This window comes from Prosopis cineraria, unplaced genomic scaffold (assembly GCF_029017545.1).
Source record: "Prosopis cineraria cultivar Desert tree isolate PC_DT_omini unplaced genomic scaffold, ASM2901754v1 PC11, whole genome shotgun sequence".
Lineage (NCBI taxonomy): Eukaryota > Viridiplantae > Streptophyta > Magnoliopsida > Fabales > Fabaceae > Prosopis > Prosopis cineraria.
The window spans coordinates 29,408,498-29,424,016 of NW_026555342.1; the positions used below are offsets into that span (position 1 = coordinate 29,408,498).

General features: G+C 27.4%; 2 protein-coding genes across 4 annotated transcripts; one reads left to right on the forward strand and one right to left on the reverse strand.

The window, feature by feature from the left end:
- The first annotated feature begins 6,052 nt into the window (after nucleotides 1-6,052).
- Nucleotides 6,053-7,597, forward strand: LOC129286439 (probable LRR receptor-like serine/threonine-protein kinase At3g47570). Its single transcript, XM_054922401.1, has 3 exons — nucleotides 6,053-6,419; nucleotides 7,078-7,305; nucleotides 7,512-7,597. Exons 1-3 carry the CDS (start codon nucleotides 6,053-6,055, stop codon nucleotides 7,595-7,597), a joined length of 681 nt encoding a protein of 226 aa, XP_054778376.1.
- A 1,668-nt stretch (nucleotides 7,598-9,265) lies between these two features.
- Nucleotides 9,266-13,931, reverse strand: LOC129287074 (uncharacterized). 3 transcript variants are annotated; one of them, XR_008587588.1, is made up of 4 exons: nucleotides 13,700-13,931; nucleotides 12,933-13,058; nucleotides 11,971-12,144; nucleotides 9,266-9,682 (listed from the first exon to the last, which is right to left on the reverse strand). XR_008587588.1 is itself a non-coding variant. In XM_054923231.1 (3 exons), exons 1-3 carry the CDS (start codon nucleotides 13,870-13,872, stop codon nucleotides 12,087-12,089), a joined length of 357 nt encoding a protein of 118 aa, XP_054779206.1. In that variant the 5' UTR covers nucleotides 13,873-13,931; the 3' UTR covers nucleotides 10,971-12,086. The 3 variants fall into 3 exon arrangements, 1 of the variants encoding a protein (XP_054779206.1); XR_008587589.1 differs by lacking the exon at nucleotides 9,266-9,682 and having other exon boundaries at nucleotides 10,971-12,144; nucleotides 12,933-13,090; XM_054923231.1 differs by lacking the exon at nucleotides 9,266-9,682 and having other exon boundaries at nucleotides 10,971-12,144.
- Between the last annotated feature and the right edge of the window lie 1,588 nt (nucleotides 13,932-15,519).

Sequence of the window (15,519 nt, forward strand, 5' to 3'; positions counted from 1 at the left end):
AGATTGTTGTTAATTTCAAATGAATTGTTGGTATTTTACAAATGTTACTTGCTAATCTAACATGGATAATTACAAATTGGAGACTTTAAAACTTCACTCATTTTAACAATAATCTATTCATGATTGATTAACATTTTTAAAATAACAATAATCTATTATGGGTTTAACAAGTTAGGAAAATTGATAAGAAGAGTTAAGTTGTATGTGTTAGTTATTTATTAATAAGTATCCATTTGGGTTTTGATAACAACTTATTGGTTATTGATAACAATACATTGAAATGTTTAACAAGTAAAATGAGTGAAGTTTTAAAGCCCCCAATTTGTAATTGTCCATGTCAAAATAACAAGTAACATTTGTAAAATAACAAGTTCGTTTAGAAAATTAACAACACTTCATTATGTTATTACATAGAAGTGGTTAGAAGCTTAGTTTACTACTTATATATATATATATATATATGTATGTATGTATTTTGCTATATGTTATTAAAAGGCTTGGTGGCTTAATGGCCATCAAGCTTTTTAGGTGACCAAGGGTCTTGGAATCAAATCCTTCCTTGGCCACCTAAACCAATTACATCTAAAATAAAATATAGCTGGCATCGAGAACCGGTGACCGGCCACCAGCAGCAGGGGTTCCAATGACCTTGTTGCCAGCGATGATCCAATGGCCGATGATGGTGATGGTAGGGGTTTCTTTCTTTTTTAAAAAAAAAATTTAACTTGAGGGGCAATTTTATCATTTCACTTATAAAATTAATATGAAAGAAGGACTAGAGGATTGTAGAGAAAATATGAAATCATTTGGTCCTTATGTGATATAAATTTTACACAATGGTTATTGGATGCTATTTTCCCAATAAAATATTCATAAGAAGAGATATTTAGATGCAATTTCTCATGAAATGAGGTGTGACTTGAAGTATACTCACAAGTCAAGCACGCAACAACAAATGGGTGATAGAAAGATATAATGCATCCAACCAAATTAAGACCAAAGACTTTTTGTTTATATATATGTTTTTGAATGAACATTATATCCATACAACCTTTCTTCTCGCTGGCATTCTTTTGGGGGTGTTCTCTATGGCCTACAAAATTGACCATAAATGAAATAATGCAATGAAAACATAAATGTGGTCCAAGAAAGTGACAAAGCTCTATAAAATTCCATTTGTCCCCCGCTATTTAACATTTTAAAATATCAAAAATATATATTTTGGCTCACTCAATCATATATATATACACATATTTTGTAACATAGTTTTTAACATTTATTATGAATTGTTTTTTTTTGTAAAACTTATATAATAAAATAAAGTTTCATAACTAAAATTATGGTATCTAAGAATTAACAATGGTATATTGTTTAATTTTGTAATCTCATAAAACTAATAATTTTTATAATTTTTTAATCACAACTAATTAAATTTTTCAGAAAATAATACTAGGTATAGTTTTACGTCCATTAACTTATTTTCCTGGGTCAGTCATTGCATGTGTCTCAGTGAAGTACACGACATGAGATCGCACATACTGATAAGGAGAATAAGAACGAGTGTGGATGTAAAGATAGAGCAACACAAAGGAGAAGGATAAACTACATAACACATTCCATTTAAATTGGGCTTTTTTTTTTTTTTTTACTAATTGCTGTGTCAAAGAAGGCAGAGAACAAATTAAAGCAGCACTAGATAGAAAACATAATCAAATGAAAACACATTAATTAGCAAGAGTTTAGTGAACTTTAGAAGACTCACCGAGGATATAATGCACCACAAATTTAAATGAATATTTATAGATTTATTTATAAATTATCCACTAGCGTGGGTCTAACATTAGGAACAAAGTTCCAATTCATGCCCTTTCATACAAAATGATTAACTTTTTTTTTTTGCCACAGAAAATAATACAAATTTGAAAATATTTTTATTAGTTTTTTTGAAGGACCCCAATAAAGTGCATATTCTTAACTTCTCCTCATTAAAAATAGTCATATAGACTCATTATTTGCAATTAATTTTGTAAGCTTTGTAATTATTTTAATGGCCTTAAGATTTAATTTTCTTTTCTAAAATATATATTTTGTTTTCATTTATGACTTCACACTTTTGTTAGTTGTAAGTCATTATTTTACATAAAGGTGATAATAAATATGAGGATAACTAAACTCTTGTGAGTGAATGGTTTCACTAATTATTGGAGAGTTTACCAATTAATTAACTTCATATTGAAATTAACAAATGTTCTTCATAAGAACTAAGGAGTAACAAGTATATAAATAGATTATTTTTTAAAAAAGATATTTTTATACATCGTTCTATGATGAAAAAAGTATCTTGCACAAAAAAAGAATTACCTTAGGTGACTTTTGCATTAATTGATTTGGATTCCGATTTTAGGTTTGTAATTATGCCTTTAAAATCCATATATTTAAAATAATTTGTTTGGATTTGTAAAAATTTTAAAGGAAGAAGTGGATCAGCCAAAGTTCAAAGCAAAAATAAAAGATTAATAGTCATGAACTTATAACTATTCTTCAATCAATGATATATATATATATATATATATAAGAACGAGATATGAGAGATAAAACATGAGTAATAGAGACAATAATAGTAAAAATATGAAAAGAACAAGCTGAAATGACTAAAAATTTAAATAACTAGATATAGAGGAAATTTGAAATTACCAAAAAGTTATGATTAAAGATGGATTTGGATTTGAACTCCAAATCCATAAACTTTTAGGTATGCAAAATCTAAATTGAGGATTTATGGTTCAAATTAAAATCCAAATTCACTTTAATCCAATCATTATTTATTTTTTAATGATTGCTCTACTTTGAAGAAGCATGGTAACCTCAAGCCGCAAAAATATTTTGCAAATTTTTTTAAAATATATTTTTATCTCTAAATAAAAATGATATTGGGTAATGATGATATAAGTATAATTTCAGGATAATTCGTTTCAAATTTTATCCTAGAGAAATGTAATTCTTTTTTTATAAAACACACCAAATGAATCAAGAAGGGATCTTTTGGTATGGGAGAACCGAATAAATTAAAAACAACAAGTAAATTACTGCTTAATTAAAAAAGTAAGCATGAAATTATGAAACTCGGGAAATATCCTCACCTAAGTTAGATTATGTACCTACGGTCAATCCCAAAGTAACCCATTGTCAACAAATCAAAGTTTATATTTTAACTCAACTCTTACTTTCATTACAGAAAATAAAATTTCAAATTGTAACAGGTGAAATCCCATCATCCCTATTTAACATTTCTACTATAAGAAGTGTAAATTTACGGAAAAACAATTTGAATGGAAATCTTCCAACATTAGATGGCAATGAGACGTGTCTAGAAATATTAGATCTAAATTACAACTCCTTTACAGGTATGCTCAATGTACCCATCCCTTAATTTTATTCTTCAACCAACTTTTCATTCATTATTATGCTTATTCTATATTGTTAGCAAAATTTTTAACTGAAACCACTTTAAGTGTAAAAATTATAATATACTTGATATGTTTAATGCAATCCATTTTTCTTAACTACTAATTTTGAATTTTTATGTCAAGAAAAGTTGTTGCACACATGGCTTTTATAAAAGTCCATTTAATGTTTACATGAGGGAGTTGCCAAAAAAGGTTATTGTATATTTTTTTCTATTAATGTTAAGCCTCTAATTATCAAATTTTCATGTATTATTTATATCTCTGTGAGAATTTGGGGAATAGACAGTCTTATCCTTACTAGCAACAATCAAACATTTTGTACTTTGTTTAGGTGGAATTCCTTCATTTATTTGGAACATGTCTTCTTTGAGAGAGGTTGAGCTTGGCATGAATCATTTAAATGGTAATTTGCTAGAAGAATTGTGCCATCAGCTCCCTTTACTTGAAATCTTTGATGTTGCTGATAATCATAGAGGGAAGCATTCCAAAATCAATAAGTAATTGCACATCTTTAAAGGAATTGTATTTGGATGGTAACTCATTTACAGGTATGTATAAAGCACCTAAATTTATGTTTCCATTTTTTAATCTCTTTTTTGAATGGAGTAAATCTAAAATAGGATTCTGTTTTTCATCAATTCAAGCGTAATTTCTTATCGTTCCTGCATATTTAAATGGAGTAAATCTAAAATACCATTACTTTTTCATTTTTAGATTTTGTGCCACCTAATAACTTTCAATTAATGCATCTTATATATATATATATATATAAGCTAAAGTGCACTTTTAGCCTTTTAACTTTACATAAGATTTTATGTTGGCCCCTCAAAAATTATAAAAAAATGATTCAAAAATAACAATAAAGGACCTAAAATAACGAACAAGGACCCAAAAAATTGCATAAAATATGAGTTTAGGGTCCCATCAATTTGCTCATTTTTCCTAAAAATATAAATGCAACTCCAAAACACTAGTTCGACCGAATCTTAAGATGAACGAGAATCCGAGATGTTTTCAATAGTCAGACAAATAATTAGATTGCATCATTTTAATTCATTGGTTTTAAAGAGGAATTATTCAACATGTTCAATTTTCTGTGAAATTAAATAAAACTATTCAAATTTAAGTTTTTAGTGTAATAGTTTTTGAAATTATTTAATTTAAAATTAAGAGGTATGCAAAATCAACAGGAGGGAGAAAGTATGCAAAAGAACAAAATTAAAAATAAAACATTTCAACTCGCATCGTTACTATGATGTGGATTTTTTTTTTTTGAGCTGATTATACTTAATAATTTATCACATCAACTACACCAAAAAAAAAAACTCGCCAAAAAAGTTGTTTAATGCTTTATGCCACATGATTAATTGATAAATATTCAAATTTTGGAATTGGTACGACGCGTTTGGTTTTTTTTTAGTACATATGTATATTATCAGCAAACAATATTACATGTTTTATTTTGCTGTTAAAGTCCGCTTAGTTATAAAAATGTTAGGAAAATACTTAGATACTTAGTCTTATATACTTAATGTACTTTTATTATTCAATTAAATCAAAAAAATTAAATTTTAATATATTAATAATATTTATAACAAGAATTTGATATGAAATAAATAATATATAAAAGATTTACGTGTCTGAATTTAATTGGAAATAACCATTTCAAGTATATAAAGTTAAATATGTAAGTTTTTTTTTCAAAATGTTATTGCATATCAAATTCATATTATATATGAATATTATGTGAATAACACAAACATTTAAGTTTTTGCATTAGTAAGATACCTATAATTTGTTATTTAACAAATTTATTAATTTCCTATTAAATAATTATTCAACAATTACAACATAAAAACTTTAATTTTAAAATGAACCTTCTATAACCATGGCATCTCAAGGGTAGTTTATGATTTCCCTAATTCTTTTCAATTTTAAAAACTAATATATATGCATTATTAATTAGCAGAACAAATATTAAGTTTTTGGATTAGAAAGATACGTGTATATACCTGTTATATTTTCTTTTTACAAATCCATTAAGTTGTAAATATGTTATTATACCTATTCTTTTTGCATTTCTAGGTTTTATACCCCAAGGAAATGGGCGATCTTGATAAACTTAATATATCGGACTTGTCCATTAATCATTTCAAAGGCCATAATCCTTTAAATGTTTTTAACATTTCAACATTGACACACTTATTATGTCTTGATCAGAATTCCCTCTCTAGCCCTCTCCCACCATATTTAGGAGTTGGCCTTCCTGACTTGAAGTTTTTATTGTTGGAGATGAATGAACTAACTGGACAAATTCCAAGAAAAACATATCAAATGTTTCTAATCTCATCTCATTATATTTGTCATCGAATAAATTTAGTGGGGCTGTACCCATTGTACTTGGAAATTTAACAAAATTGATGGCATTATCTATGGGTTAGAATGATTTGAATGGGTTGATTCCTAAAACATTTAGCAAATTACATAGCGTCCATTTTGTAAGTCTCAATTACAACAGATTGCAAGGGTCCATTATAGATGAACTTTACCAACTCAAAAGCTTAAGTATGTTGTATCTTTCCAGCATGTTTTCAAGAGTGGTTCCAGGATGCTTTGGGAATACTTCCCTACAGAAGTTAGATTTTAGCTCAAACAAATTGATTTCTCATATACCCTCTTCTCTTCGGAGTCTCAAAGATATCTTGATCTTAGACATATCATCCAATGAATTGAGTGGGACAATTTCACCAGAGGTATCAAACTTGAGAACAATTATACTATTGGACTTATCAAGAAATCAAATTTCAGGAAGCATCCCTAAAAGTATGGGTAGTTTGCAAACTTTGCAGAACTTATCTTTGGCCCATAACAAATTACAATGGCCTATTCCTGAATTGCTTGGTGGCAAGATAAACAAAGAGTTCTTGGATATTTCTGAAAATTATTTTTCAGGTGTGATTCCAAGTTCCTTAGAGTCACTACCTTATCTAAAGTACCTAGACCTTTCCTACAATTTATTGCATGGAGAAATTCCAAATGGTGGGCCTTTTCAAAATTTTACTGTCACATCTTTTATGATGAATAAAGGTCTTTGTGAAAATCATTGACTACAAGTCCAACCATGTAGGAAAGGAAACAAGCACATATTAGATAGATAAAGTGATGCTGATGATAGAATGGTCATTGCATACCATGATTGTCGTTTTGGTTGTTTTAGTAGTCTTCCATAAGCATAAGAGAGATGATGATATTTATTCAATCGAAAGGTATTTAGTAAGTTTGGAGACACCAACTAAGATGTCCTATTATGAACTTCTATAGGGAACAAGTGAATTTGATCAATGCAATCTTCTTGGATATGGAAGTTTTAGATTAGTATATAAAGCAATTCTTCCAAACAAAAAATTTGCTATGAAAGTATTTAACATAGAAATAGAAGCAGCATTAAGAAGCTTTGATATTGAATGTGCTGCTATGTACAATTTACACCATCGCAATCTCATTAAGATCATCAATTGTTGCTCAAATGATCATTTAAAATCTCTAATAATGGAATTCATGGAAAATGAGAGTTTCGAATGATGGTTGTACTCTCATGAGTACTGTTTAGATGTCATACAAGGGTTGAAAATAATGATTGATGTGGCAACTGCTTTAGAGTATCTTCATCATGATTCTTCTACACAAGTTGTTCATTGTGATGTGAAACCAAACAATGTTTTGTTGGATGAAGATATGGTGGCTCATCTTAGTGATTTTGGCATTGCTAAATTGTTTGGAGAAGGACAATTGAAAAGTTATACCAAAACTTTGGCTACAATTGGATATATGGCCCTAGGTAATGGTTTGATAATAATATTTTGGGTTTATTTCTATATGTTCTATTGTTTTATTTATGCTTTATAAAATTTTATATTATTTTATTTGCACGTCTTCATGCGTAAAGATTTGAATTAATGATGCAAAATAAAAGTTCAACCACAATCCTTATATTATGATTTTGACATCATGACCTTCATACGAACCATTCAACTTGACATACAGAATATGGATCTAAAGGAGTTGTTACTGTCAAAGGAGATGTGTATAGTTATAGTATTTTGCTAATGGAAATCTTTACAAGAAGCTGACAGAAGAGATGTTTGTTCATAGATTAAGTTTGAAAGATTGGTGAACAAATCAACACCATATTCAATCATCAATATTATAGATGCCAACTTGTTGAACAGGGATAACAAAAATTCCAATATTATATTACCTCATGTATGATCAATTTTTGACTTAGCATTAAATTGTTGCATTGACCCACCGATAGCATGGCTTACCATGATTGATGTTGTAGTATCATTGAAAAAAATCAAGGCTTTGTTAATGGAAAATGTTAGGGGGCCTACTAATTGATCGATTAAATGATATTTCTTTTTGGGTTTAATAATAATCATGGCTCATCTTTTTTTTTTTTTGGGGATCAAGTTATCTTGTAGATTGGAGTGATTCCACATGCTGTAATAATATACGAAGTATTTGAAATTTTCGTAATTACATGGCTTTTGGATTTCTTTATGTCTTTTCTCTTTTAACATCTTGGATTTGAATAACAAGACCCTAAAGTCCACTCATTTTCTTCAAGTAATTATATTTATAGCTTGGATTCATTTAGGAAGAAAAGGATTCTCCTAGGATTCGAATAATTAAGACTTTCTTCAAATAATAATCAAAGTGAGATCCCTACCATTTTTCTTTTTCTCTGTGTCGTTTGCATTTGTTGTCGAAACATATCTTGTTATTAGGAAAAAAAAAATTAAACCCACATAAACTATTATATAAATTAAAATTAGTAATGAATATTTAGTGATGGATAAATAGTGATAGACATCTTTTGACAAACTGAAATTTGTCACTAATTACATAAATTAAAGACGTCTTAATGACTGATAAAAGATTGCATCACATTTTGTTCAAATTTAAAAAATTTATTGACAGACTTAAATCCATTACTAATTTCTGTCACTAAATCTTTATATTAGTAATAGATATGTTACAGATATTTTTAATTAAAAAATTAGTAAAACATACTTAAATATTTTATAAAATAAAAAATTTATGATATACATAGAGAGATTCACATGAAAAAATTCTTCAAAATTACCAAAGTAAATAATTACAAAAATAATTTTTCTATTATTATAAGTACAATATATAATATAAAACGATAAAAACAAATAATTTTTTTATTTTATTATGTTGCTTTAAATATAAAAATAAAATTTTAATCATATGAAAATATTTTTTATAAACATAGAAAATATAAAATGATATCAACAGATATGTAATTTCATAAAATATAAAATGATATCCACAAATATTTATTTTTGAGTAATTTAATAATTTTTTCTACCATACCTTCAATTAAAATTTATATTTCATTACTACAAAAAAAAAAAAAAGACGTTCATAGCATATAAAATTTTAATTTCATAGCGTTTATAAGACACTTCAAGTTTCAAAGCTATCTAAAGTTTACGATGATGTTACATTAATTAAAGAAGTGCCGCAAAAAACTGACATTTAAAAAGAGCCAGAGGCGGCATTTCCTGCTCTTTTACATTTAAAAAGATATATAAAGAGGTGGCATTCCCTCTCGTTATATATATTTTAAAAAATAACTAAGAGGTGGCTTATATTTTTTTGTCTCATTTTTTGAAATATTTTTATTAAATGCATAATTCGTACAGATCACAAGTATTTTTGAAATACAGTAGGATCAGAACTCAAGTAATAAATGCATAATTCTCACAGATTACAAATAAATTTGAAAACTATATTAACTAAAAATATCAATACATACATTATTAACAATAAAATACAAAACAAAAATGTACATAAGCTCATTTTGGAAAACTATACATAAACTACGAATTCCATCATCAAATATGCAATAAGTACAATGGCTGCTAGAACTATGTCCAATAGTTGCAAGCCTATGAAATCATAAACTACCATCAGCAAGATTAATGATCATTTTAGAAAACGTACCTGAGCTCTTCCAAGAGCAAATGTTGGGATAAGTACCTTCCCTCCATTAGAAACACATTTATGAACTTAAATCAATCAATTAGCGCACTTGTTAATGAGGACATATGGACAGCAAAATCACTAATTTTAAATGCACTGTACAGGGGGAACACATTACTCACGTAATTATATCATGCAACCTGCACACCAGTGTTTCCAATCAGTTCATTCCATCATTGAGAGCCTCCCCAGCAAAAGAATAGCAATCTAATTGCATCCAATGAATAACACAAGCTTTCTGGGTTCAACAAAGTTTGAGGGGAACCGAAAAAACTAAAAATTACAGGACAGAAACACAATAAAATGGACTTGTTAAACTACATCAAGCGGTGGTTGTATTTTTAATGTGATATATATAAACTGGTGCAGGGCGTCCTAGTATAGAACCGGTAATTCGGGCGGGCCGGACTTATTCATGTCGGGTTCAATTCTAGCCGGGCTTATTTTGATACGCTTAAAGTATCCTACCCCCTCTAGAAAGCCCACATAGCCAAGTCCAGCTCTAACACTTTCGGGCTTATTCGGGCAAGCCCGAATACTCAAAACTTTTTAAAAATATTTTTTCTTTATTTTTTGAATCAATTTTAATTTTTAAATAATTCTGTTAAACATAAAATATTATTTCAACTTGAAAAGAATAAAATAAAAATAATAACTTATCAACTTTGTACATAAGTAGCTCTGTTACTGTTTTGGTATATTATGTCTAATTTATTTATAAATGTTTCCTTTACTTGTAAATTAATATCTTAGTTGTTTAAATATTGCTCTTATCATGATCATGTCTAAATATTTTATATATTTTAATCAAATCATATTTTTTAATAATTCAATCATGATTAGACTACTAAAAACTTAAAATCATTGTTCCTATTAGTTCAAAACTTTTAATAACTTTTAGATAAACTGTACTTTTTATTTATAAGAATAAGGAAAAAAAAGCCTTTGTTATATTATATAAAACAAAATTATTTAATTATGAGTAAAATATTATTTTTTTAATTATTTTTCTTTAACTTTTTATATTATTTAACCCTTATATACAAAGATTTTTTACTTTTTACTCTATTTTATTCTTAATTTTTAACCAAATCTAGCATAGATGATAACCAAATAATTATTCAAAAATATTCTATTTATTATGTTTATTTAGTAGTAGAACAGGGAATTCGTACATGGCCGAATTTTATTTTTAAAATTATTTTTGATTTTGTTTTTACTTTAAAATTAATTATCTTATTTTATAAAAAGATGTAAAATATAATTTTTCAGATACGCAAATGATGTATGGGACTTAAAACTTTTTTTAAAAAAATTGCTTATTAAAACATAAAAATTAATATTAAAATATATTTTAAATATTATTTTGAGATATTTTATTGATTAAAAATAATAAAAATATGAAAATATAAATGCTTTTAATTTTTTTAAAAAATAACTATAGTAATGCACTCAAATACATAGTATTTCAATATAAAATGATATAAAACTTAAAAAATTAATTAATATATTTCATACATTTTTTAAAAAAATTTATTCAAGTATTTGGGCCAAGCCCAATCGGGTTCAGACTTGGCCCAAATTTGCTCGAGCCTATTCAAGCTGCCCGAATAGGTTTGAATATTAAAAAATAATTTTTTTTAGGGCTTAGTTCTAAATTTTTAGAGCTAGCCCATCGAGCTTAGCTTAAATTACTGGCTCTATCCTAGTGTAAAAGGTAGGCTATAAAAGCAAAATACCACCCAATCCAGATATTTTGCTTTGTTTCAATTAGAGCTATTTATTAACTTGACCAATCTAGAATGTCAAAATGATAGAATAAAAAAGTTTTAAGGCAACAAAGTAAAAATACAACATTTCTATCAAGAATTGCATTCTAATCTCATCATCTCTCATATACTCTGTATATAATAAAGTTATACTTCATTGTTGACAACAGGACTTATACTTGAATCTGTAATTAATAGCCTGATTGAGCAATTATCCCATGCATTGGTTATAACAGGGATTGCTTCATTAAAGGTTTTTAGAATATAGCCTTTCCAACTAAGAGCTCAAATTTTGATACAATTTTACTATTAACACCAGCTTGTCAAAAAATAAAAACTAGCTGTAAATAACAGTAATTCAAATCATTTGATGCTCCAGAATATAAAATGCACGCTGGGATTTATGCCTGAACTCAAAGTAATTATGGAAAACAAGCTTGTGAAGCTAACATAAGAAATGCAGGAATAACTTGAGTATCGTTCTAATTTAATGATGATAAAGATAAAATCAAATTAAATAATAAAATCCAAATAAGGCAGAACCTGAAAGAACCAGAGTACATTTATTAATTCAGATAGTGCATTTTTGTGCCTGTCCTGATTCTCAAAGCGAGAGGTCTAAGCTATCATAATGCATTTCTATATTCCAAAAACATTACCAGCTAGACAAGTAATTCTGATGCATTGGGCGGCAATCCTACTCCATCTTTCATCCAAGGAAATTCAGGTGATCTATTGCTATGAGCCATCTTTGGACTAGAGGTAATGATCTCATTCAACCGAAACATAAAAGTAAAATAAATAAGTAGCACAGTAAATATTGTACCTGTGTCCTGAAAAGCAAGAGAAAATGAAATAAAAAACGCCCGAAACAAAACTAAAACAATAATAATATTGTTATTTTTAATAAAAATTCTGAGGCCTCTAATAGCAAAACTTTAGATCAGCTTTACTAGTGAGGAATTTAAACCAAACCATAGGCTTAAAAGTTACAATTGCATTCTTACTTAGTTTTGTGAAACATGATGTGAATAAGCAGAACAGTAGAACACAGATTTCTTGATTTTATTTTTGACTTTGTTTCCCTGTTTCTCTCATTAATGGTTGAGTATTAATTCGAATGAGTGGAGAGAGACCACAAGTGTAGGTTTCTTCGTTTAAGAATCATGCCGATGGAAATATACTCATAGTCTAACATTGATAGAACATAATAAAACATAATTTTGACAGCACTTGAATGAATATCTGAAACTCTGATACAACCAAGAAAAGTACCATTTAGATGAGTTTTATTTTTTGGGAACTAGACCCTTCATTTCTCATGATCGTTTAATGATGGATATGGATATCTCAAGACGAACTTGTTATCACTTTTATCAGATCAGATGTATATGCATGAAAAAAATAGAAGACAAACAAAAACAAAGTTTCATATGAAAACCAAAGAGTAAAATAACAATAGTCTCAAGATATTGATGACCGCATGAGTTAGTTTCCAAGAAATTATCGAACTCCTAGCATGTTATCTACTCCTTCAAGTATTTAATAATTTTAGAGATTAAAGTGCTGGTTTAGTCTAAATCTAGATACAAAACTTGATTTAAGAAGAGAATATTGTTACCTCTGTATATCTGTGCAAGGATGCTTTTGGAAGAGAAGATTATATAACTCGGACAGTGAACAGCTTTTACTCCAGTAGATGTATCCACCTTCTGCTCTGGCATCCTCTAATAGAAATATGAGGGCGCTGCATATATCTTAAAACACATTTAGATATACCTGGTTAAAGAAGTGAAAATTGTTACCTCTACATATTTCAGGAAGGATGCTTTTGGAAGAGAAGGTTATATAACTTGGATAGTGAACAGCTTTTACTGCAGCAGATGTATCTACCTTCTGCTGTAGCATGCTCTAATAGAAATATGAGGGCGCTACATATATCTAAAAACACAACAGGGTTCAAAGTCGGGGGCCTATTTCACAAAATGCCATAGCCAATCGTTTTTCTTCTGGATGACTAAACAGTGATTACAAATTTATGGAGTTCAATATTTATGAAGTCATTTACACACAGGAACCCGACCACCTCGTAGGAAATCACGTATACCCAGCCTGGATCTTATTATGGAAGACAATGCAAGGGTTTGCAATTCGGAGCATGAAAAAGTTTTCAGAGCACATGAACAATCAGAATTGCGATAGCAAATAGAAAAACATTGAATACAAGAAAATCCACTAAACAGCACGAATCGAGTTCAAGTATCTACGAAGATTTCAAGCTCTCGAGAAGAATGAAAAGAATACATGAGCAACAGTTGGCGCAAAGACATCAATGATTCATCTGTAAAAACTATGAGAAATACAAAAAGCAATAGAGAACATGCCTACCAAACTCGATGAAGAAGCTTCTTAGCATTGGCTTTACGAGTAGAGGTGAGCTTCATTCTCTTCCGTATGAGGCCTCTAGAATCATGCTTCTTCACGATCTCCAGCCCCCTCGAATCCCAATATGCATTAGCCATGTCCCTCCCTCGCTCTCCGCCTCGCCGTGGATTGGACATAGAGGCTGAAGCTGAGGATATTAGGGTTCAGAAAAATCAGGGCTGCGGCTAAGTGTGGACGGCTGGCTTGGCTTCCTAGAAATAAATTTAAAAAAAAAATCAAATATATCAGCAATGGCGTTTGGGGTTTGCCAAAACGTCACCTGTAATTTTTTTTTTATTTTTTTAAAAACACTCCAGTGATTTTTCTTTTTTAGAGAAACCCAGAGATTTAAATTTAAAAAAAAATAAAAATCAAATAATAATAAATTAAAAGTTGTGAGGTGGTGTTTTATCCTCTAAGATTATTTAAATAAAATATTTTTTAATAATCTATTTCACATAAAATATTTACAAGAAAAAATATATACCTTTAAATAAAATAACTAAAAACGAAATAATATTTTAATAATAATTATTATATTTTTTATTTTATTGCATTTGTAATAGTAATAATTATAATTAAATATAGTTAATTATTTATATTATTAATCAATAAAAATAATTATATTTTTAATAAAATAATAATTTAGAAACTTAGGTAGCAATCACCAGATGAGGTTATTAAAAAAATATTTTTAAATATTACATTTAACTTAAAATAATAACTGAAAAAATATATAACTTTAAATGAAATAATTAACAACCAAATAATAAAAATCTTTAGGTGAAATTTATTTGAGAAGGAAAAGTAACCTAAAGTTATTCGAATAAAATATTTTTAAAGACTATATTTAATTTAAAATAATTAACGAAAAATAATAATAAATTAATAATTATTAGGTGGTACTTCATTGAGGAGGAAACACCATCTAAGATTATTTAAATAAAATACATTTTAAATTTAACATAAACTATTTACAAGAAAAAATATATAACTATAAATAAAAATTAAAAACCAAATAATAAAAAATATAAATCTTACTTAACAATCAAATAATAATAATAAATATAATTATAATATTTTGATAATAATCATTATATTTTTTAATTTTATTCCATTTATAATTGTAATAATTCTTACTCAAATATAGTTAAGTATTTTTTTAATCAATAAAAATAGTTATATCAACAATAAAATAATAATTAAATAATAATAATAATTTTATTTATAAGTATAATAATAATTATAATACAAAATAAGTAAAATTATTCAAATAAAATGTATAACTTTAATTTAAATAATAATAATAATAATAATAATAATAATAATAATAAATTAGAAACTCCTCGACAGCATTTTCTACTTGAAGAGATGTCACATAAAATTATTAAAATAAAATATTTTTTAAATATTATATTTAACTTAAAATAATACTCCCTCCATTCAAAAATATAAGGTATTTTTAACCGAATCTCACTCCTAATAAATTAGTAACTTATCTTCAAACTAACCCTATTTTTTTATATTTACCCCTATTTAATAGGGTCTTTTACTCTGAAATAAATATAAAGTGATTTATTCAATAGGGGTATTTTTGAAAAAAAAAAAAGCAATAGCTGCTCCTTAAAAGACTAAAAATACCTTACATTTTTTAACATCTAACCTTTCAAAAATTACCTTATATTTTTTAACAAAGGGAGTGACTAAAAAAATATACAAAGTTAAATAACATAATTCACAACAAAATAATGATATTTAAAAATATTTTATTCAAATAATTTTAA